General features: G+C 37.3%; 1 protein-coding gene across 2 annotated transcripts; it reads left to right on the top strand.

Moving 5' to 3' along the window:
• Nucleotides 1–20492, top strand: LOC113511015 (counting factor associated protein D-like). Of its 2 annotated transcripts, none has more exons than XM_026894570.3 (16): nt 1–159; nt 10297–10602; nt 11053–11139; nt 11413–11481; nt 12990–13196; nt 13863–14097; nt 14959–15058; nt 15655–15775; nt 15889–16045; nt 16124–16239; nt 17049–17157; nt 17521–17828; nt 18127–18356; nt 18692–18781; nt 19403–19500; nt 20029–20492. In XM_026894570.3, the coding sequence occupies exons 1-16, from the start codon at nt 117–119 to the stop codon at nt 20294–20296; spliced, it is 2544 nt and encodes an 847-aa protein (XP_026750371.2). In that variant the 5' UTR covers nt 1–116; the 3' UTR covers nt 20297–20492. The 2 variants fall into 2 exon arrangements, with proteins under 2 accessions (XP_026750371.2, XP_052755642.1); XM_052899682.1 differs by lacking the exon at nt 1–159 and adding an exon at nt 7563–7691.
• The last annotated feature ends 1627 nt before the right edge of the window (nt 20493–22119 follow it).

The raw sequence follows: 22119 nt of genomic DNA, 5'->3' as shown, positions 1-22119 counted from the left end.
TAAATACTATACTAGTGGAAATATCGAAACATTGATTGTTGATACGACGGCTGCCGCGGCCGCAGCAGTGAATATCTAGTTAGTGTGCTTGGTGCTTTGGTTCGAGAGTGGCAGTCATGCGAGCGCCCGGTGCTGCGCTGCTGGCGCTTTGCATCTCCCGTGAGTGTCTCCCACCAATATTATTCAACTGACAGTGAATTTATTTGTTGCCTCTTGGCGTTTTAGCTTATTTGGGATGGAGAAGGACATAGCTTACTTTTTATTGCGGTCGATCAACATATCACGCGGACGAAATCGCGGGAAACCATTAGTGTTATGATAAAAAATTATTGATGATTTTATCTTCTGTTAATCAAGCTTAGTTTCACAAGTGCCGTACGTCTGCTTTGCAAAGGGGTTCTTAAACCGATGGTTATATTTTTCAAACGACTTCCAAAACTGTATGTAATATTTAATTTTATGTATATGTTACGTGAATATGTTACCAATTCTGAGCTCATTTTGGCAATTTGTTTGCAATTTATACAGTCTCTCTCTATACGACTGACCACTGTTATAATAATTGTCAATTGACTTCAAAAACAACGAGGTTCCCAATTTATATATTTTTTAATATTTGTTATTTCATAACTTCGTCATTTATAAACCAATTTGGAAAATTCTTTTTTATCTGAAAGGATATACATATTTACAGACTAGTTCCATGGAAATTTTAACAAAATCAGTTTAGTAGTTTAGTTTTTAAACCAAAAACTGGTTTTGCTACAACTGAAGTTGGTTTTTTGTGGAAAACTGTTTATAGATACAATTAAGTGACAATAAAAAAAAAAAACTACATAGCTGTGACAATAACAATAGGATTTACATTTCACAAAATATTTTATAATCATTATTATCGTCATATCAGCCATTATTTTTTTATACAACTTAGAATGGCAAACAAGCTGACGGCCCACCTGATGGAAAGTGGTAACCGTCGCCTATAGACATGAGCAGTACCATGGACATAACAGATTACGTTGTTTCGCCCAGAATACCCCCCATGCGTTGCCATTCCTGAGGACTCAGGTGTTATTCCTCTGTACCCTGTAAATTCACGCCGTATCCCACCCTTCAAACCGAAACACAGCCATGCAAACACAACTCCTTTAAGGTTGAAACACGAATGGGACAGAGGTACGCAAGCAAACGACTTTTGTACAATCTCCCTCTGGTAAATGTACACTGGTGAACACAGAACAACAAAATCTACCTTTCCCATAAAGGGGGTTTTACCAGTAGTTGATACGCTTGGCAGGCGGATTGGCAACCGATAGCAAATAGGCTTTGGTGATGTTTTACACTGTACTGGGACACTGCTGCCCATCCCTCGACCATTAAGTTCCCATACGTGCCTCTTACGACACCCACGGGAAAGGAAGGGGTACAAATTATTTATTGCAAATCTATTAGTTAATACACGTTTCCGCATTCTAAATTCAAATAGTATAAAATAATATGTCTACGAGTCAATTAATCAATTTATTTGCATAAACAACATACAGTTACAAGTTTGATGTCGCAGAATATGTAGAGCGCTGTTTTTTTTTTAATGGGTGATAATGGAATGGTAACCCCGTCCGCGCTATCGCTATACACCAGCGGGGCACCAGTGAGAGATGATAGGTGAGGACGAAATAAGTCAGTTAGCGCATCGTGACGAATTCAACAAGAATTGTTTACGATGATTTCCAGGGGGAACCACGCGGAGGTCGATCTGATAGGGTGTATTGCTAGCAATGGGTTCATTAGATCCCATTACTGACAATCCCTTTCCCCCTAGAGCGCTATGTTACCATCATACTATGAAATATCTCGTGTTCAAATTAATAATGATATAAGTAAAGTAAGCGCCAGTCAATAAATATATTTTTGTGTCGCGGTTGAAGTAACTATATGTGGCGGAGCAAAATGTACTTTCAGTCGATGTGGTCTGCTCCCGGATTGTTTACTAATTTTCTCTCACTTCGTTGTGGTAACAGAACACCATGCAAGTTTTCAGGGAGGATTGTGTGGAGGTCGGCCTGACAGTACATTATTAGTAATGAGGCTACTAGTTCCCCCTACAGATGGTATAATAATATCTCGTACCTAAATGTTATTGTGGATTCAGGTTGTGCTTTATGCAATAAATTAATATTCGGAAAATCCGGTTGTTTCGTGTTAGTGTGCGGCGTCTATTTTAAGAATTAAATAAATTACATATGTTGTTACACTTCATTTATGAGTTTCATTTATTTTATGTTTTATAAGTTTAACATATATTGCAAAACTCAACTCAATAAGCACCTACTCAATTGAGATTTTGCATAGTTACGAAAAAGACCCACTTTGCTCGCACTTTGTAGAGGTAATAACCGTTTTACAAGTATTATAGGTATACATATATGAGGGGAAAATAGAATAATAAGTTTATTTGATTTTCGGTATACGGTGGCGGGGTACCAGTAACAGACGATAGGTGAGGTTGAAGTAGAGTCAGTCGACCTAGTCGAATTATGACGAATTCACCAAGAATTAATCACGATGTTTTCCAATAGGAGGAACACCTCATTGCTACCAGTATTTTCTTTTATACAACTTAGAATGGCAAACAAGCTGACGACCCACCTGATGGAAAGTGGTAACCGTCGTCTATAGACATGAGCAGTACCATGGACATAACAGAGTATACTGTTTCGCTCATGATACCCCCCATGCGTTGCCATTCCTGAGGACTCAGGTGTTATTCCTCTGTACCCTGTAAATTCACGCCATATCCCACCCTTCAAACCGAAACACAATCATGCAAACACAACTGCTTTACGGTTGAAGCACGAATGGGACAGAGGTACCCAAGCAAACAAAGTTTTGTACAAAGTCTCCCTCTGGTAGTATATACGGTACATGGTATCTGGTACCACATATTGCTAGCAATAGGGTTGTTAGATTCCTTTGCTAATAATCCCCTTAGCTTCGATTTTTGTAGGTTGGAATTATATACTGCAGATGGGTTTATGAATATTTTTTGCGCCGGCAAAAAGAACAAAACATCCAACATCATAATAAGAGAAGTGGCCAGCGTGGTAATAGCAGATCATATCGCCCTCATAAGAGGGACTCGTGCCCAGTAACATGACTTTGCGCATAGTTGGTAACACAGCTCTCATCCTGGTGTAGGTAGGACTCACCAGTTCCCGCTCTTAAATGTACCTATGGGCTATTGCTCGTATGGCTTACAGTGCATGACGGGTATTATGCTTGCTTCAATATTTACCAACTACATAATTTCGTTGAAGAATTTTATTTTAATTTTATTAAACTTTGACTTAATTACTTTGACATTGAAATGACTGCGTAGGTGGGGCTACTAAACGATACGAAAGTGAAACGATAATTAAATTGAATGTTTACCTCAATGTATAAAAATGCCGTTTCACGATGTCTGTTCACGCTAATCTCCGAAATCGTACAATTGATTTTAATGAAATTTTATATATGTAGGACTTATTCGTATTCTGTCTCCAACTTGAGACTAGGATAGTTTTTCATCCCAATTAAAAAAAATTACTTCGATAAGCGGCCATCGAGCGCAAAACAATATTAGCAAACCAGCACGCCCAGATTTATATCGAATCTAATTCATGAGACATATCGAGTCGAGATAGCACCTGCTAAGAATCAGAATACAACATCGAATAACCTTACCCTCCATTCATCGGTAACAGGCTAAACTATTTAATTAGGGCGATCTTTTAGAGATTAATAATAATATCGAACATGAATTGGCGGTTCATTAGAATTTAAAAGGTCGGCAATGGCCAGTGGAGGAATCTCCAGTGATGTCGCAAGCGTCCGTCGGCGAGTAACTACTTACTGTCGGTGTATGTCAGCTCGTTTGCCTCGTTATAAAAATATTGTAATAACTAAAGTAGTTTAACCTTCAGGATGGTGACGGTTTCGGATCGTGACCGATCGACAGTGGCCTAGAATCCTATGTTTGAACCCCAGCTCAAGTCTTCGGATTAATCGGATCCTTCAAACATAGCATGACCGTGTTCGTGATCATGTCCGTGTGGTCCCGGCATAGATTAGCCCCCACCCCCTATTTTTTTCTGTAGGTGTCGTAAGAGGCGACTAAAGGAATTTAATGGTAGAGGGATGAGCAGCAGCGTCCCTCTTAAAACATCTAAAAGTCCAACTGCGATTTGAAACCCGCCTGCCAAGCGTGGCGACTACTGGCTAAACTTATCCCTTATGGGGAAGGCTGTGGACAGTTAACTGTTGAAATGAAAACGTAGCATCAAAAAGCATTTAGCGAGCCGGCATAGTGCGGCCTACGGTTGGCTTGGGTGTAAAAATCCTCTTTTTGGTTGATACCAAATTATCTTTGTGTTTGCTTAAAACAATGCGGTCTAAGGCGTGATTTTAAAATTGATTATCACTTGCTTCGGAGGACACGTAAAGCAATCGTCCGGTAAGTCACGTTACAGGTTTTGTGTGTGACGAAAACGGTCTAGAGACACTTGATGCCAGAGTCCCCCCAAAGTCATAGATGCAGCGTCATTATATGTAAGAACACTTGTTCTCTGCCATAAGTTTTAAATGAAATCTATGGGAAATGGTAGAAGTGTTTTTACTTATGAAGATGTATCCCAAATACCTCCATTCGACAATAAGCCGGTGATAGATGAGGTTTGGTGAAATGAACGTACTATCTGTAAGTAAGGACTACTCTTTCCATTGTGTGTGCCTTCAGTTTATTTCCTATTAATTCTATTAATATTATAAATACGAAAGTTTGTAACGATGGTAGAATGGGTATTTGTTATTCTTTTACGCAAAAACTATCGAACGCATTTGTAATTAAATTTGATACATGGATAGGTTATGTCCTAACTTGCGTATACTTTATATATTGCTCCATGCGAGTGAAGCTGCAGGATATAGCTAGTCTATCCTATAAATTTTCATATCATATAAAAAATATTGTCGCGCTATGCGTAAGATTAGCCGTATTGTATAATGTGTTTCCCATGTCAGTGCCGGCGGGCGACTGTTATGGGAAATAAATATCTAAAAGCGTAATAAAACAATAGGCATTACATAAATTAAGGAAGAGCAATGATTTTGTACTAATCGCATTACAACTCCAGTTGCCTCATCGTAATAAAACTACACATTTACACATCGTTTTGTAATGTGATAAATATTTTGATTAAACTTTCCTTTAATAATGTATCTATACATATAATACAACTGTACAGGTCGAATGTCTGTACATAGAAAAAAAAAACGCTAAAAACCGAGTCAGGGGGAAGTTAGAAGTCAAATAGAACACACCTAGATTTTTTTTTGTTTGATTTTTGTTATATGTGTTATAATCCAATATGCTGTTGGTGTTCCTTTCAATAAATATATAGTGAAATCGGTTATTTTATTTGAGAAAAATCATTTATAAGTAACTATAAAATAGAATGAAAAAATAAATCCGTTTTAATTTTTTCTTATTGTATTATTACAACTTTTTTATTGCTAGTGGTGAATCCCGGTGGCCAACGTGCGTAGACATGCTCGTCGGTGTTACGTGAGATAACAAAAAGTTACTTTTGTACGGTTGCCATGTAACAAGTCGAGTACCACTTGGAAATATTTTAAGTATGTTCAAAATACTTACTAATAACACTGTATTGTGTACATAGTTGTGTACATACCTACTCGTATATGTTACGGATAGTCATGTCAATTGATAAATCAATAAATATCTTTGTAATCTCTGTCACACTATTTCCTATGATTTACTATTTCACGTAATGTCTGTCCTAATACAATAGTACATGACTCAAAATTATTTATTTGTAAAACATGCGTATAAATACACGCAGATGGTTAACAATACAATCTCGTTCGACATGTTTAGTCTGTACGGCATACAAAAGTAGTAGTTACACAGATAATTCAAATTTATACATCAAGTCAATTTCATACAATTACTCATCACCACATTCTGACTTTAAATACATTTAAATATATAATAATAATAATTGTCAGGCGAGAATAAAAGAACGATGTCACAATGATGTTAATAAATATAAATAAATATTCGTTTTGTCAAATTTTATCATTAAAGAATTCACATACATTGTAATAATGTTTTTATATATATATATATATATATATATATATATATATATATATATATATATATATATATATATATATTTATTTAAATTACACTTAAATACACTAGTTGGTGAATCTTTTATAAATTTTAGTATTCTATTATAATTTTTTGATCGTAGGGATACCTACAGTACAGATACTCTGTAAAAGCGATTGGATTCGATACTCAATTTAATTTTTTTTATTATTTAATTGAAATATAAGTGTATTTCGATGCACATTGAAACACTTATATTGTAGTATTGACCTCTAACTAATGTTATGTCATAAGACAGAGCGGCTAATGATCACATTCACCTTAAGCGTCTTCAGTTGAGTAACACGACCACCACACATGCATGTGGCTGCGCGTTGAACATTGTTCGAGTAGGGCATCGTTAGTAAACACTTTCAAGGTTCATACATCTTAGGCGACTTGCTACTCTGAAAACTCTTCAAAATGTATGACCACTGGTAATATGGCAGTGTCTATTAATTTAAATGTATATACTTAAATTGGACCCTTGTTACCTCTTTGTGAAATGTAGTCGCAGATCTAACTAACAAAATAGCGAATTCCTTAAAGTTAGTAAAAGAAGCTCTATATTTTTCATAATTTGTCGATGCATATTTCTTTACAAGAAAAACGTTAAAGTTTTACTTGTAGAACATAATAACGCCGTGTGGTCCCGGCATAGAATGGCAACTAAGGGAACTTAATGGTCAAGGAATGGGCAGCAGTGTCCTTCATAAAACATCACTAAAAACTAACTGCGGTTGCCAACCCTGCCAAGTGTGGCAACTACTGGCAAAAAAGGTCTGTGTTAAGCGGTGGACAGTTACCTCAGATGACGAGAATTCCAAGGCAGCTCACTTCTAGGAAAGATGCAGAAAGCGGTGCACTTGGATACTGCCCGCATTATACGCCAGTTTCTTTCCTTGTAGCTCTGAACCCAGGCTGACTGTGCCGGCGGTTGGTTTGCTACCTCCCTTCCTTAAGATGAAGATGAGATGTGAATTTTGAAGGGTATAAACAATAATAATAGAACATAAAAGATGCTAATGATTTATGTAATAGTTCAATGCTCTTGTAAACAAATTTGACTTTGAATATGAACAAATCTGTTGAGTGACTTTGTTTATATTTGATGGCGCATTTAATGTAAATATTATGACATACAAGACGTACAAACTAACAGAGTTTTAGTAAACATCATAATTCAGTGTTACAAAATCATTTAATATACAGCCGGTCGCGGTACACGTGCCCAATTGTGTCCCTCACTCGCCATTCGTATCAAATGTTTCCAACACTCAAAAGGTTAAAAATCTTTACCTGTAGTGGTGTCATAAATGTCAATGTAGCGTATTACAAATTATTACACGTGACTGGCAAGTATTCTACGAGGAAAAAGTATTAATTGGGATTTAGAACGTTATGCAATTGTTAACAATACATTGTTCACTATGGCGTAGGGCTCGCACACTCACCTGCCAGCATAATACTACAGGTTAGTTTGACTACGGGTCCGCATCTTACTAATATGTTAATATGCTACTGTTATTACTCGGGTGAGGGTGGCGCTATCTGGTGGTAATAGTTTTTAAATTGCCTTACTTACTAATACTCAAACCACGCCGACATACACAGACCATCAGTGTATGTCGGCTACAAATCCAGTGACCCGGAGGTTGTTGCCTCCGGAGTTGAAGCCGGGGTTGTGGGGTACACCCCGAGACCCCTACCTCGCCCGCCCACACATCATCTGTCGGGCAATGAGAAGACTTGTTGTTGTTGTACTAATACTCGTATAATAGAATTGTAACTAGACAATCTTTGTATACAGGAGGTATTAAAAAAAATATTGATATGAAGGGTCCTGATAAAAGCACAGTATAAAAAACTACTTTATAAGAGTAATAAAATCTAAAAAAAATGTGTCACTCAAAAATACTACACAAAATTGAATACGATTTTCACAGTTGTGTTTCTTATTACCGGTATGTTAAAATCTGGTTGAGATTTAAACTTGATACGCATCTTGGAGTAGTTAACTTACTTCCTAAGTCTACACAGTAGTTACGAGTAAAAGCATGTAAACAAGTATTGCAAGTAACTGTAGTTACATAGAAGTAATGGTGGCCCCATGAACGGTGAAATGTTTCGTATATATTTTTCAAAATATTTTAATTTAGCACGCGCGAAATTGCCTGTATACAAATTTTGTTTCCTAACAGACAATGTTTTGCATTGCAAAGAATAATAGAGACTTCAATCATTAGACAATTAATATAGGATTCACAAATAATGTTTGTTGAGTTAACTATCGACGCGGCGTAAATAATTTATTTGCATTTATTTCCTTGCTACCATCTTTTTCCTGAATACATGCTTAGCCGATAAGGAACAACAAACGACATTGGTACATGTAGCTGGTAGTCTTACATAGAACCATATTAAACTATATACCTCATGACACAAAAATATTGCATATCTGTTATTGTTATATTAATTGCCAGAGGGAGATTTTGCACAAAAGTCGTTTGCTTGACCACCTCTGTTCCATTCGTGTTTCTACTGTAAAGCAGTTGTGTTTGCATGGCTGTGTTTTAGTTTGAAGGGTGAGATATGGTAGTGAATTTACAGGGTACAGAGGAATAATACCTGAGTCCTCAGTAATGGCAACGCATGGGGGGTATCATGGGCGAAACAGTATACTTCGTTATGTTCATGGTACTGCTCATGTTTATAGGCGACGGTTACCACTCTCCATCTGGTGGACCTTCAGCTTGTTTGCCATTCTCAATTGCATAAAAAAAAATAATAGTTATATACAACTATAATAATATAGTAATATCTAGTTGGTAGCTCCATCTATCACTCCCATTGGTTCCACGGAAAATCAGCGTTTAGTCATTACGTATGAATGCCTCTAAACACTTAGCTGAGTGGTGACCATTTTGGTCGCATAATTTATAATTAGCTATAAGTTTATTTTTGTATTTCCTTTTCCTTTAAGTCTATAATTGCTTATGTTTTAGTTGTAATTGTTACTGATATGCACCAAATAAATAGTTTTATTTCTTTCTAGAAAATTTTGTTTTGGAAGTTGCTAAAAAATCTACCAAATAAGCACACGGAGAACTGATCTAACAACCAATTAGTGTAATGTAATCACGATCATTTATTACAAGTACATTTATACTTGTCGGACTTCATAGAAACTTTGTTATATAAGATGTCCAACTTTCGTGTATGGCGTATAGTAAAGGTCAGTGGGTCATCAAACAATTGGACGGTGGATGAGATTCGCGTGTCGTATATTTAAGTACCAATGAAAAATGATAATGAAGTGCGACAAATACATATGATGTACCTACTTATAAGGAATGATTGTGATTACACTATACTTACGTAATGTGTTATTTATAGCAATGGGCTGGTCACATAGCTCGAAGAACCGTCAACCGATGGGGAAGAAAGGTTCTTGAGTGGCAATCCCGTACGGGAAAACGCAGTGTAGGACGAAACCCCACTAGATGGAATGACGACCTCAAATAAATTGCAGAGAGTCAGTGGATAAAGATGGCTCAGGACCGTTCCTTATGGTTTATGGGGGAGGCCTATTTCCAGCAATAAACAGATAATGGCTGAAATGATGATGAAAAATGTGTTATTTAGCGCTGTCTCGATCTTTTAGAAATCACCTGTTCCATGTTCCTGTTCACTACTCTGGTTTTATCCCTAATTCTTTCGCCATCTAGGCTGGAACGCTTAGCAGTCAAGCATAAACTTCGTTCTTTTTGTTAAAATCCTTAGAATCGTAACATATTTTAGATGTTTTACTTTGTCTGATGCTGGTATTTATTGAGCTGGAGTCTATAAAACTGATCAAGCTTTCTCATACTTTTAAACGAGATTTGACGATATCTTTAGAAATAGAAATAATCATTCAACAAACTTAATTACATGTCGTTCCAAATGGTCAATGTTGTATGATGCCATGTAATGTTCGAAATGTTGTGATGTGTTGAGAAGAACTTGCAAGAGACTTTATTATTTCACATTCAATCGTAGTATTGCATTGAATACAGTACCTAACTATTGCGTTACAGTTGCAACGAGCGCTGAAATACGTAAACTGCAGTCGTTCACCGGACAACAAGCGGGTCCTGCCGCGATTGAGGGAGCACAGGCGGGCACAGCGCAGCCGGACGCCACGTTAGCCCACGCCCGCAGGCAGTGGCACGCGAGCCATGCTAGCCACGCGAGCCACGACAGTCGCAAGACCGGTATCGGCAGGCAATCCCGCGCATCAATCGGCAGGGCGGCCTCGTCACCGTTCTCGCTGCCATCCGGCGCCGGACTTGCTGCACGCAGTGCCCTCGTTGTCGATAACCGTTGGTCCAAAATTATTCAAGGTAATGAAAATAAGTAATAAATCCTACTATTATTATAACATATACTCATATTGAAAAGTAATAGTACAAAAGGATGCGTTACAAGCGCGACCAAAATAATACCAGGAGATGAATAAATGTAGATTACATTTCTATAAGATTGGCATACATTTTCGCGCAAATTACACTAGTCATGTTATTTATTCTTATTGTTTAAAACATTTAATTAATAAATAAATGTCTATCTGTGTTGTGCTGGGAACACTTTTTGTGATTTTTTCACTAAAAAGAGAAATTAGTAAATTTTTATCTAGATTAGTAGGTGTGTAATGAACCCAGTTGTTGAGTCACCTAAAGCGTGACTTTGACATTAATTGTTGCCTAATTGGTAATCTATTTCTATTATTCTATCATTATAATTTGTAATCATACAAAATGTGAAACTTGTAAATTCCACTTTTTCATTTCCAGAATACATGCGGACTGGTGAGACGTCGGCGATGTCCGGAATGGCCGGACAGTTTCCACAGAGTCCGGTGACGGTCGACTTGCCGGTCGGTCAGTATATGTATTCACTTTATTCTATTGTAAGTCAGAACCTATGATCAAGAACTCACCATTTGTAAAAATTCATAGATTTATTAGGCTATTATTGACGGTGAATAGATCTGAAATTTATCGCGATGGTTTCCAACGGCACAACGTGGAGGTCGACCTGGTTGTGTATAATGCTAATTATTGGGCCTTAACCCTCTATTATCAAGAATCTCTTCCCCACCAGAGGGCGTACTAGAGTAGTTAAATATATAAATAAGATTGTTGGTGTTCCAGGTGGCGGCAACGGTAGAGCGCCGGAAACGTTGCCTGTGCTCGTGCTGCCGATACCCGTGCCGGTGCAGCGTGAGTATACACATTGCATAACGTTTGTAAGTTAAGTATACATGTAAATCATTTTTAATCGTATTAAGTGTTGCTCGGCATGCCATGTGAGATGGTTACATTGCATTGCGCCATGTAATTAATGTACTATGATATAATTGAAGACAAAATTATTCATATACTTTCTAAATAGAACCACTTATTGAAGTCATTTATCTATCGTACGATCTTCGCTTAAAATCCCTTAATTATAGCTCCATATTTATAAATATTTCAAAATTGTGTTCTAAAAAAACGATTTAAATTGTTACAAAACCAGTTATTTTCATTAAAAAATAAAAATACTGAATCGATGTTGATAATAATTCTATAGGAAAAATTTGAAAGTGTACCCTTTAATAAAAAAAAGTTTTTCAAATCGGTTTATAACTAAATAAGTTGTGAGGTAACAAACAAAAAATACCACCTGATTAAGAACCTCCAACTTTTTTGAAGTAGGTTGAAAGTTCATAATTAAGGTTGCCATTTTAGTGGCATTTAATACTGACTTCTTATATACATAGTTTACATAGTAAATTAAAAAAAAATGAATGACATCAATATTTTTGATAACATACAGATATTAGAGATATAAATTACGAACAGAGACAAACGCAAAACTTATTGAGCTAAAAACTGTAGATCAGAATATACAATATAGAGCTCTGCTGGCAGCGAATTAACCGTTCAATTATATTTATTTTAGAAAAATGTAGTATCGACAGTTCGCGTTTAACTAAATATTGGCTTAAAGTAACTAGTAGTTGCTCAGTGTAAACGATTACAATGTTGTCAGCTGCTTCAACAGGAAGACTGTGAGCAGAGCATGCGCAGGCGACGGACAGGACACCACTGACACTGTTTAATGTTATATCTAATGCACACAATAGAATAAAAAAAAAATGTTTCTTATCAAATTGGAATACTAAGAAACATAAACCATTTGTTCGATCATAAGTTTATTATACACTAGCCATCCACCCTGGCTTCGTATGGGTAGAGACATAGAAAGATAAATTACTATTTTACATATATTGACGGTAGTCAATAGACAAATTTTTGATACCTTGAGTTATGTTGTTATAATTTTCGTAGGCAGCCGTAATTTTTTTATATAACATATAGCTTATGTTAGTCACTGATAAGGTAGTCTTCTATAGGTGAAACAATTTTTAAACTCGATTAACTGGACCTTAGACTGCTGCTCATTCGGTGCTGTAGCTTTGACACTGACTGACATCTCGCTTGAGCAGATTGTCATTTATAACAGATTTTTCCGACAAAAAAAGAAAATAAAGTACTTTCCAAGTACTTGTGTCCCTCCACTTCCACATTATGTATTTGCTTCGTTGTTTTTTTTCGAAATTCTTTTCACGTATCCTTTCAACATCATCGTCCTATCCAACTATCCAACGATCTACATACGCGCTACGTAATATTATTAATTCAATTCATAATTAATGCAGTTCCACAATGCGATGCCTTTCCAGAATGTCCGGCTAACTACGAGCGACCCATATCTCAGCCACTGAAACACGAGCAACCAGCTCTCCAGCCGGTCGTGGTGGACAACCAGGTAGCGCCACCGCCCGTGCCGTTCGGCATCGTCTTCCCGAATCGAGTGTCCGAGCCTGCCCGTCCTGTCAATAACTACCTACCCAGTGATAGAGAGCCTTCTTCACAGACAGTCTCTCTTGGTTAGTAAATGGAAAAAATACATAAACAATAAACGATCAGCGTAGTTTGCGCATATTATTATTTGCCTTGATATTGGTAGTTTTGTTTCGAGTTTGTTATCTCTTACTATTGTATTATATGTTACTATACTTTAACCACTACTTACGACGTCATGATGTGAGGATGAAACGGAGTTATGACATGTGGAATTAATAGTATGTGTTATTTGTCATAGACACAATAATAAGCATTTACCAGATCCCTCTGGTAAACACTCTGGAGACTTTGTACAAAAATCGTCCATTTGGGTACCTCTCTCCTATTCGTGTCTCTACTGTGAAGCAGTTGTGTTTGCATGGCTGTGTTTCGGGGTGGGATGTAGCAGTGAATTTACAGGGTACAGAGGCACAACACATTACTCCTCAGAAATGGCAATGCATAGGGAGTATCATGGGCGAAACAGTATACTCTGTTATGTTCATTGTACTGCTCATATCTATAGACGACGGTTACCGCTTTCCATCTGGTGGGCCGTCAGCTTGTTTGACATTCTAAGTTGTTAAAAAAGAAAATAAAACAATGTTTTAATCACGGACGTGACAGTAACGGCACTACATGTTAAATTTTTAAATGATTTTTTTTAATAATTTTATATGATGAAATATCTTATCCTATGTTGTTTACAGTGTCATCACAACAGCTGATCGAAGCATTCAGGGCTCAACAGCCGCGATCCCCTGAACTCCCCCCGCTGGTGCTGCCTCACTCGCCAAAAAATGTCGTTACCCGCGGTCTCTTAGACTTAGGTAGACGGATTTTGGGTCAGGGCGAGCCACCGAAGCTCTCTTTCGACCGCTCGATGATGATGAAGGGCCATCTCACTGTTCCGAAAGCTGATTACACGGAACCCTATACGGCATTGTAATTATATTTTTGTATTTTATCTTAATAATCAATTAACGTACCATTGGTGGACATCGGTCTTTTCATGGAACATACAGTTCAGCCATGATGGCTACATGGCCTGGTATAGTGTTTTATTTCGAGTTTTCATCCTTTTGCACCAAAATTTATAATAGATATGTCTACCTTCAAAGAAAGACAACGCGTGGTCTGCTGCTTCACAGCACAAATGGATAAGATAGTGTTACCTATACAGATTAGTATAATAAAATTTCGGCTAAACTCTACCACCAGACATATATGTGAACTAAATTGTACAATTTTACAGCGGAGTGATTTGACCGTTCTTTTCAGCTGAAATTTCATTTGGAACTAGACGGTACATTCATAAAAATTACTATTCAAAAGTGTTTATAATTGAATATACTTGAATATTTTTTTAATGCATCTTCTACCGAATTTATCATGGGGAGTGCTCTGAAGAATTGTTCGGATTGATACCTGCTGCTGATTTTCATCATCGTACAAGCCGCCATAAACTAAAATTTCATCCCAACCATCTGGACGAGTGGCGGTCCTCCACCGTGCGTTTTTCAAGACACTTCCTCCCACGCACAACCACTCTTTGAAATCAACTTCCAGCAGCAGTATTTCAGAATCGATACGACAACATAACCTTCAAAAAAAGAGCATATTCCTTTTTAAAAGGCCGGCAGCACACCTGCAGTGCCGTTGGTGTTGTGGGTGATCATGGGCGGCGGTAGTCACTTACCATCAGGTGAGCCGCATGCTCGTTTGCCCCCTGTGTTGTAAACAAAAAAAAATTTTTTAATGCCTGCGTGTCATTTGTTAGTTTCTAATCAACGGTTCGTTGTGTAGGTATGATGCGGACAGCGGCATGAACCGCGTGGACATGCACGGCGGCACGTCCTCTTCGTACCGAGCGCAAGTACCGGACGGCACCACGCTCCGAGTCATGGTCGGTCACCAAATCGCCACTTACTCTTTTGATTCTACATATTACAAATAATATCCTTTTAAATATTGTTTCTAACCTCGTGATAGACCTAAGAACTATAAGACATTATTTTTCTTCATATCATTGGAATAATTAGCTGCTAGGTAGGTGAATAGGACTCTTTTAAAATATTTTTACTTTTTACGGCACGACACTTTGTACGATCCTGTATATTACTCATCAGAACTACCAGCTATTTTGTGCCAACCACTTTTGTTTAAAAACGATCCTTACACAGAGCACGTAAGGCGATGGTTATTCCTTCTTAGTTTTATACTTTCTTTTGAATCCACTCTAAAATTAAACAAATAGAACAAGAAACACAGAATAAGACCTACACTTTAAATTCAAGTAAATTTAGACGAAGGAATAATGCAAGAAGAAAATTTTGTGTGGTATTTACCCTATTAGTACGCTATCCACCCGAAGTATTCAATGTAAACTTTGTAGTTAACATCTCGTTTCTATATGATGATTCATCTTGTAATAAAATTAATTTTATGTGATATTTTGCAGACAAGTATAATGTCTCAATGTGATTTACTGTTTCTCTTCAGAAATCACTAGACCGCACAGGGGAGAAGGAAATGAGGAGATGTGTAATGATGAGATCGACGACCGGCCAAACGGATCGAGCGCCTCCTGTGCTTCCCGATCCGAAACCATTTTCCTTCGCTGGTGAGCATAGCATATTAAATAGCTTTGAAAAATCTTTTATACATAATTTAATATCGAGTCCCATTTGATAATGTTTGTGATGAAACCTTAGTTCTACTTTTTACAATTCGCAGGGTACGTTGATATGGAAGATGGACAAAAAGCAGAAAAATGGGCGTACAATGTGTCGGGCGGGCCGGGCGAGATGGGAGGCGCTCGGGACGAGGCTCTCACCTATCGACACGAAATGCACGTGACGCGCGACAAGGACGGCTACAACATACCACTCAGGTGAGCATGCGCTACAGTACGAGAGAAATGTACTCGTATGCGCAATGAACGATTGAGCGCAACCTCTGTATCCTGCAGATATGCCGTCAACGTGGACAGCTCAACGCTGGGCCCCAACAGCGACAGCTACGAGCACCAGTACACGCGAGTGGAGCAGGCCACGCCCCAGCTACAAGATCTGCGTATTGATATGGGTATTAAACATACTAAACATTAAACACAGATCATGCATGCGTTGGTATGTATAGACTGATGATATTTTTTAAGGAATAAATAATCGAATGAATTGATATTTATTATAAACTAGCAGCCCCTCCCGGCGTCGCACGGGTGGACATTTTTAACATTTCCCTTTACTGATCTGCTCCTATTGATCGTAGTAAAGTAAACTATAACCTGCCCAGGAGTATGAAGAATAATTGTACCAAGTTTCGTTAAAATCCATCGAACAGTTTTTGTTTCTATAACGAACATACAGACAGACAGACAAAAATTTTACTGATTACATTTTTGGCATCAGTATCGATCACTAATCACCCGCTGATAGTTATTTTAGAAATATATTTCATGTACAGAATTGACCTCTCTACAGATTTATTATAAGTATAGATTATTTGAGTAATAAGGCAATGATATGTGGCGTATATCAAAATAGAATGGTATGCACATCAGTTTTTTTTGTTGCATTTTTATTTTCATTTTTTTATCTCTTTTCTTGTGTACTATGTATATGTTTGTATTGTAATTTGTGTGCTGTAAGTAATGTAAATAAATTATTTAGCTATCTACTATTTGCTTTCGCACGCGGGGTATCAGTGACGGATGATACGCGAAGATAAAATCAAGTAAATTGGCTCATCGAAGGTTGTTTAACTGATTTACAGGATATATTGCTAACAATGGGCGTTGCTAATTCCTGATACTAACAAAATTCTCCTTAAGGGAGAGCAATTTTTTTATGCATAAGTAAAGGAAATAATAGAAATAAATATCTATCTAATAGATCTCGAATGCGACCAAGTTGAGGAGACGGAAGATATGGCGAAGGTGGACCCGATGAGAGAGTACACGTTGCCAGAGGGCGATGAACGTCACAATGAGGGCATTCTAAGGTACCTGATTACCTTTTATAATTTGAATGGTCTTCAATTCATTCTACAATGTCTTCATTATACAATTTAAGATGTTGTTCCACACTGGCATCAAAAACACCGTCTTCATTCATGGCCAAACCGTTTATTTTGATTTAAAAACTAAATTATTAAACGAATTTTGATAAAATTTCTATGGGATCAATCTGAAAGTATATTCTCTTAAATAAAAATATAAATTAAATAAATTGTATATTTTAATGTAGTAGTTATGAGGTAACAAACATAATAAAATACAATCAAATTCAGAATATCCTTATTTTTGGAAGTTACTTGAAAATATACAGAGAAGCCATTGTGTGACTTCAATATTTTTGTGTTTAGCTATGCATCAAAATTTGCACGGAAATTCATAGACAGCGGAGAAGAAGCGGTGCGCAAGAACTTGCTGATGCAAACAACACGGTTCGTCGAGTCCGCTAACCGCCAGGCCGGCACTGCCAAGATGGGCTTGAACTTTCTGGCGGATCGGCTCCTGTCAGAGGTGGAGTATCTCACGGGCGTGGTAGTGAGCAAGGACCTGCGGCCTTCTGAGCCATTCCCTTATCTGCGCAATCAGTTACGTGACGTAGCCGACAAATTGATTGATAGGTTCGATTGGCGGTCACAGGATGCCGTCACACACGTGCGTTGTAAGTATATTGTTTTACTACACGATTAGCCATTTATATTTTAAAGTGTAAAACAGAAAAAAACTTGACAGTGTTATTGGCAGTGGTCTGATCGTCATTTCATTCTTTAAAGGACCCACAAAATTATGATCGAGTAAACCACAATAAAAGCACGAGCTGTGGCTCAGTAACTGGTAGCCACTGGAGTACGAACTGTAATACTCTTGTTAATTTTAAATTAGCTATACCATGAAAAAAGTGGAGAACCTCGATTTAATCGGAGAATGAGAAGGGTTGTCTAATTATATAATCTCCGCAGATCAAAATGCTTGCAAAGCATGCTGGGCATTTGCCGTAACCGCGGCAATAGAGGGCGCTCTCAAGGTTCAATCCGGCAAGTTGGTGCCACTGAGTGAGAAGGCATTAGTAGACTGTGGACACAAGACCGGAGCCAATGGCTGCGGCGGCACGTGGCCCAGTCGCGCCTACGACTACGTGAGAGACCGTGGTCTACCCTCGCTAGGCGAATATAGAAAATATGAACCTAAGGTATAGAGTATAAAACTATTATCATTATTGTCATCATCTCACCTATTAATAATTATCCACTGCTGAACAAGTTATTTCCCCAAATAGGCCTGAACCACAACGAAAAGAAAATTGTTTCGGTAACCTTGTAAACTTTACCTTTGTCACTTTCTCAGATTTTGAGCATCGGCATGATCTATGTATATTATTTTTAATAGACATGGTGGAACAGATGGCGTACACTGTCTCAAATTATGTAGTGTAAGATTTAAGTGTTCCGCAAAAAGTCTACGGCTGACAAACTGACATGTACTTTGGCACAACAATCGCATAATATTTGTGTGTTTTCCCATCAGGTGGACTCGTGTGAGGACGACCGCGTGACGCCGGTCACCTTCATCCGTGGCCACGTGAACGTCACTCGAAACAACATTGCTGCCCTGAAGGTCAGCTAATAAATTATTACTTAATTTATAACCTGTTTTTCTTCATGCAAGTTACTTTACGAGGTATTCAGAGACGAGTTGGCAAGTGTGCCAGTAACCCCTATAAAATCATTTGTATTTTTTTTTATACACACAGCTGGCAAACAAGCATACAGCCCGTCTTATAGTAAACGATCACTATAGCCTATGGACACCTGCAACACCCCTAGAGGTGTCACGTACGTGTTGCCCTAAACCTAAAGTAAGAAATCTAAATATACCCTTTATGAAGAAGCCCACACTGTAGTTTCTAATGAAAACCTCGGCAGGGAGCTTATTCCACAGCCTGAGCGTTCGTGGGAGTAAATTTCTCTGGAACCGCACTGTACGTGACCATTTAGGTTAAAGCGTATGAGGATGAATTCCCTGTTTTATCAACTAACTAGCTAATTAACTTTTATCATACATTTATTGTATTTATCACAATTAAAAATTTAATAATAAAGCTGTAATAATATTTAAAATAGATTTTTGCAGTTAACATAGCACAATTATTAGTGAGTGGGTAAAAGAGGAGAATAAATTAAAAAAATATACAGCTACCTATATAAACAACCTGTTTCTTTGCATTGGTATCGAAAGGTGGCGATTGCTAAACATTCCCCCACCGTGGTCACCGTGGACGGCCTTTGCTACAGCTTCCTGCGCTACACTAGCGGCGTATTGCAGGACGAGAGATGGTAAGGCTAATTCTGCTAATATTATAAATATGGAAGTCGTTTAAGATGTTTAGACGTTTGTAACTCATTCACTGTGCCGTATTAAAACCGCAGAATCTTTGCACAATGACTGTGTGGTCCCGGCATAGAACAGGCCACCTCTTCCGTTCCCGTGGGTGTCGTAAGAGGCGACTAATGGAGGGAGAGGGATGGGCAGCAGCGTCAGCTCTTAAAACACCCCTAAAGCCCAATTGCGGTTGCCGATCCGCCTGCCAAGCGTGGCAACTACTGGCAAAACGCCCCAAGAAGGAGACTTATGTTCAGCAGTGGACAGTTAAAGGCTGATATGTTGAGGTTGACCTTTGCACAAGGCGGCGCGTGTGTGGCGCGTGCGTCAAGCACTTTAATCTACAAGTATGTGCAAAACGTATTTGCATTATAGTAGCATTGCGTATAAGCATTTATACATTGATGACGTTCAATTAACTTTAATTGTAATATCAAAATTTCAAACAACCTAAATTTGCTATATATAATTTTTTCCTTTAGTTCCAGGACTGCTGAAAATCATGCTGTAACTGCTGTGGGATATGGTCCAAATGGACTGAATGGGATATACTTCACGCTCAAGAACTCCTGGGGTACTAGTTTTGGTGAAAATGGATTCATACGTGTGCACGGCACTTCAAACACTGCCGGCGTCCTCACCAGACCTTCGTATCCAGTCTTAAAGAGCGAAGACGTGAGACGTATACCCGAATCAGATGTCGACGACCCATATCAGGACGAGGTGGGAGGCGGGGTCAAAACTAGATGATCCTGTAGCGAGAGAGCATACTGTATTAGAATAATAGGCACAGGGGATTCAATCTGCCTACATTTTTTAAATAGATACTCAAAGTAATCCGACCATGACATTATTATTAATTTTCTATAATAACTAAATCATATTTAAACTCTATAAACATTTTAAATACATCTTACGAGAATTAAAGTAAAAAAAAAAACAAAAATCGACTAATGTATGCGTAGTCAAATGAAACTCTCAGGGCGTAGTAAACTAACGCAATACTCATACGAGTAGGTAAAGACAGCAAACTATCTAAAAGTATACAAAATGTTGTAAATACTTTATACTCGTAGCTAATACAAATAATGTGTTGATTCTTTATAAATTGTGTCAATTAGAATGAGTTATAAATATTAGAGATATGTTTGTAAATACTTTACTACTAAGTTGTAGATTAATTATTAATCACGATTATAAAATTGTTTATTAAGATATCGTTGTACAAAAAACTGATTTCAAACTTGAAAAACTTAGAATAGAACTAACAAATTGATTGTGTCGTATCTACAAAATTGGCACACGACTGGCGACGTATTGTTTAAATATTTTAGTGTGGAAACTATTGACAATTGGAAAGCTAATAGTTAATACGATGTTAAATAAAATATCTATATGATAGTAAGTGGACACAGACTAGGAACAAATAAATTATACTTTTTTTACAATAAATTCATAAGTTTCATTCGTGAATAGATAAATTCCGTGATTTATTACATATGATAAACAATGCATTTAATTTTCTGTTACGCCGTGTATTTAATACAATGATATGTAAACTTAATTTCGATTTAATCAATATTAGATTATACAAATTAAACGAATAAAAATAAAATCAAGTAGTTTTATTTAACATTATCTTATTAATATAACAAAATTGTAACTAGAGGATCACGAGGATATGGAAACATTTTGTTCATCGACGCCTTACTAAATATTTTTATCTTAATGATCTCTTAAACCAGTATCAGTCTGATTTCCGTACCGGTCATGGCGCGGTTACTGCACCGATAAAAATTATCGGGATAGTGCTACTTGATTTTACCAGTGCTGTGTACAATACTGTGGACTTTGTTGTACTTCTCGGTATTCTTTCCAAATTTAATTTCTCATCATTGGCTCTGGCCTGGTTGCGATCATATCTTGCTGGCCGGCGCCAATGGTACGTGTTGATGATTGTTGTTCTGACTGGTGCGGCATTGATGCAGGTGTCCCTCAGGGTGGACTTCTTTCGCCTGTACTTTTCTCAATTTTATATATATATATATATATATATATATATATATATATATATATATATATATATATATATATATATATATATATATATATATATATATATATATATATATATATATATTGCTAAACTTTGGGATTTAGCAGCTCCCAACGTTATTTATGCCGGTAAAATAAACTTACATTCCACGATTGTTTAAAATTTGGAAATTGTTATTGATCAGACACTTCATGGGGCCTCATATAAATGAAGTAAGTTAAAAAATCTATGCATCACTACACTGCTTACAGTGTCTGCAGAATTTCATTCCTTTAGGAACTAAACTTCTTCCTCTCTTAGACTATGCTGATGTTGCCTACCAAGATCTCACATATGAGCTTGCTGATAAGCTTGAGCGACTGACATTGAAAACCAATATATTAGATATATCTATAACCTTCGAAACTTTGACCACATACGCAGTTAACTCAAGTGGCTTATTGTCTGTTTTTTCTATCTTTGTCTGTCTGTATTTATGTTCCGGCATCACATAAAAACTACTGCACCAAATCGGATG

This window comes from Galleria mellonella, unplaced genomic scaffold (assembly GCF_026898425.1).
Source record: "Galleria mellonella isolate WM207_F2 unplaced genomic scaffold, CSIRO_AGI_GalMel_v1 utg625, whole genome shotgun sequence".
NCBI lineage: Eukaryota > Metazoa > Arthropoda > Insecta > Lepidoptera > Pyralidae > Galleria > Galleria mellonella.
Note: the sequence above shows the minus strand (reverse complement) of the source record. Positions and strands in the feature narration are given on the sequence as shown.

What these genes read in the sequence shown, in the direction of transcription:
- LOC113511015 (XM_052899682.1), top strand. Translation starts at nt 7,619, where the DNA reads ATGCAATTGTTAACAATACATTGTTCACTATGGCGTAGGGCTCGCACA. An exon ending in TTGGTCCAAAATTATTCAAG is followed by an intron (nt 10,603 to 11,052) that starts GTAATGAAAATA and finishes TTTCATTTCCAG; the next exon opens with AATACATGCGGACTGGTGAG. An exon ending in ATAGAAAATATGAACCTAAG is followed by an intron (nt 18,357 to 18,691) that starts GTATAGAGTATA and finishes TTTTCCCATCAG; the next exon opens with GTGGACTCGTGTGAGGACGA.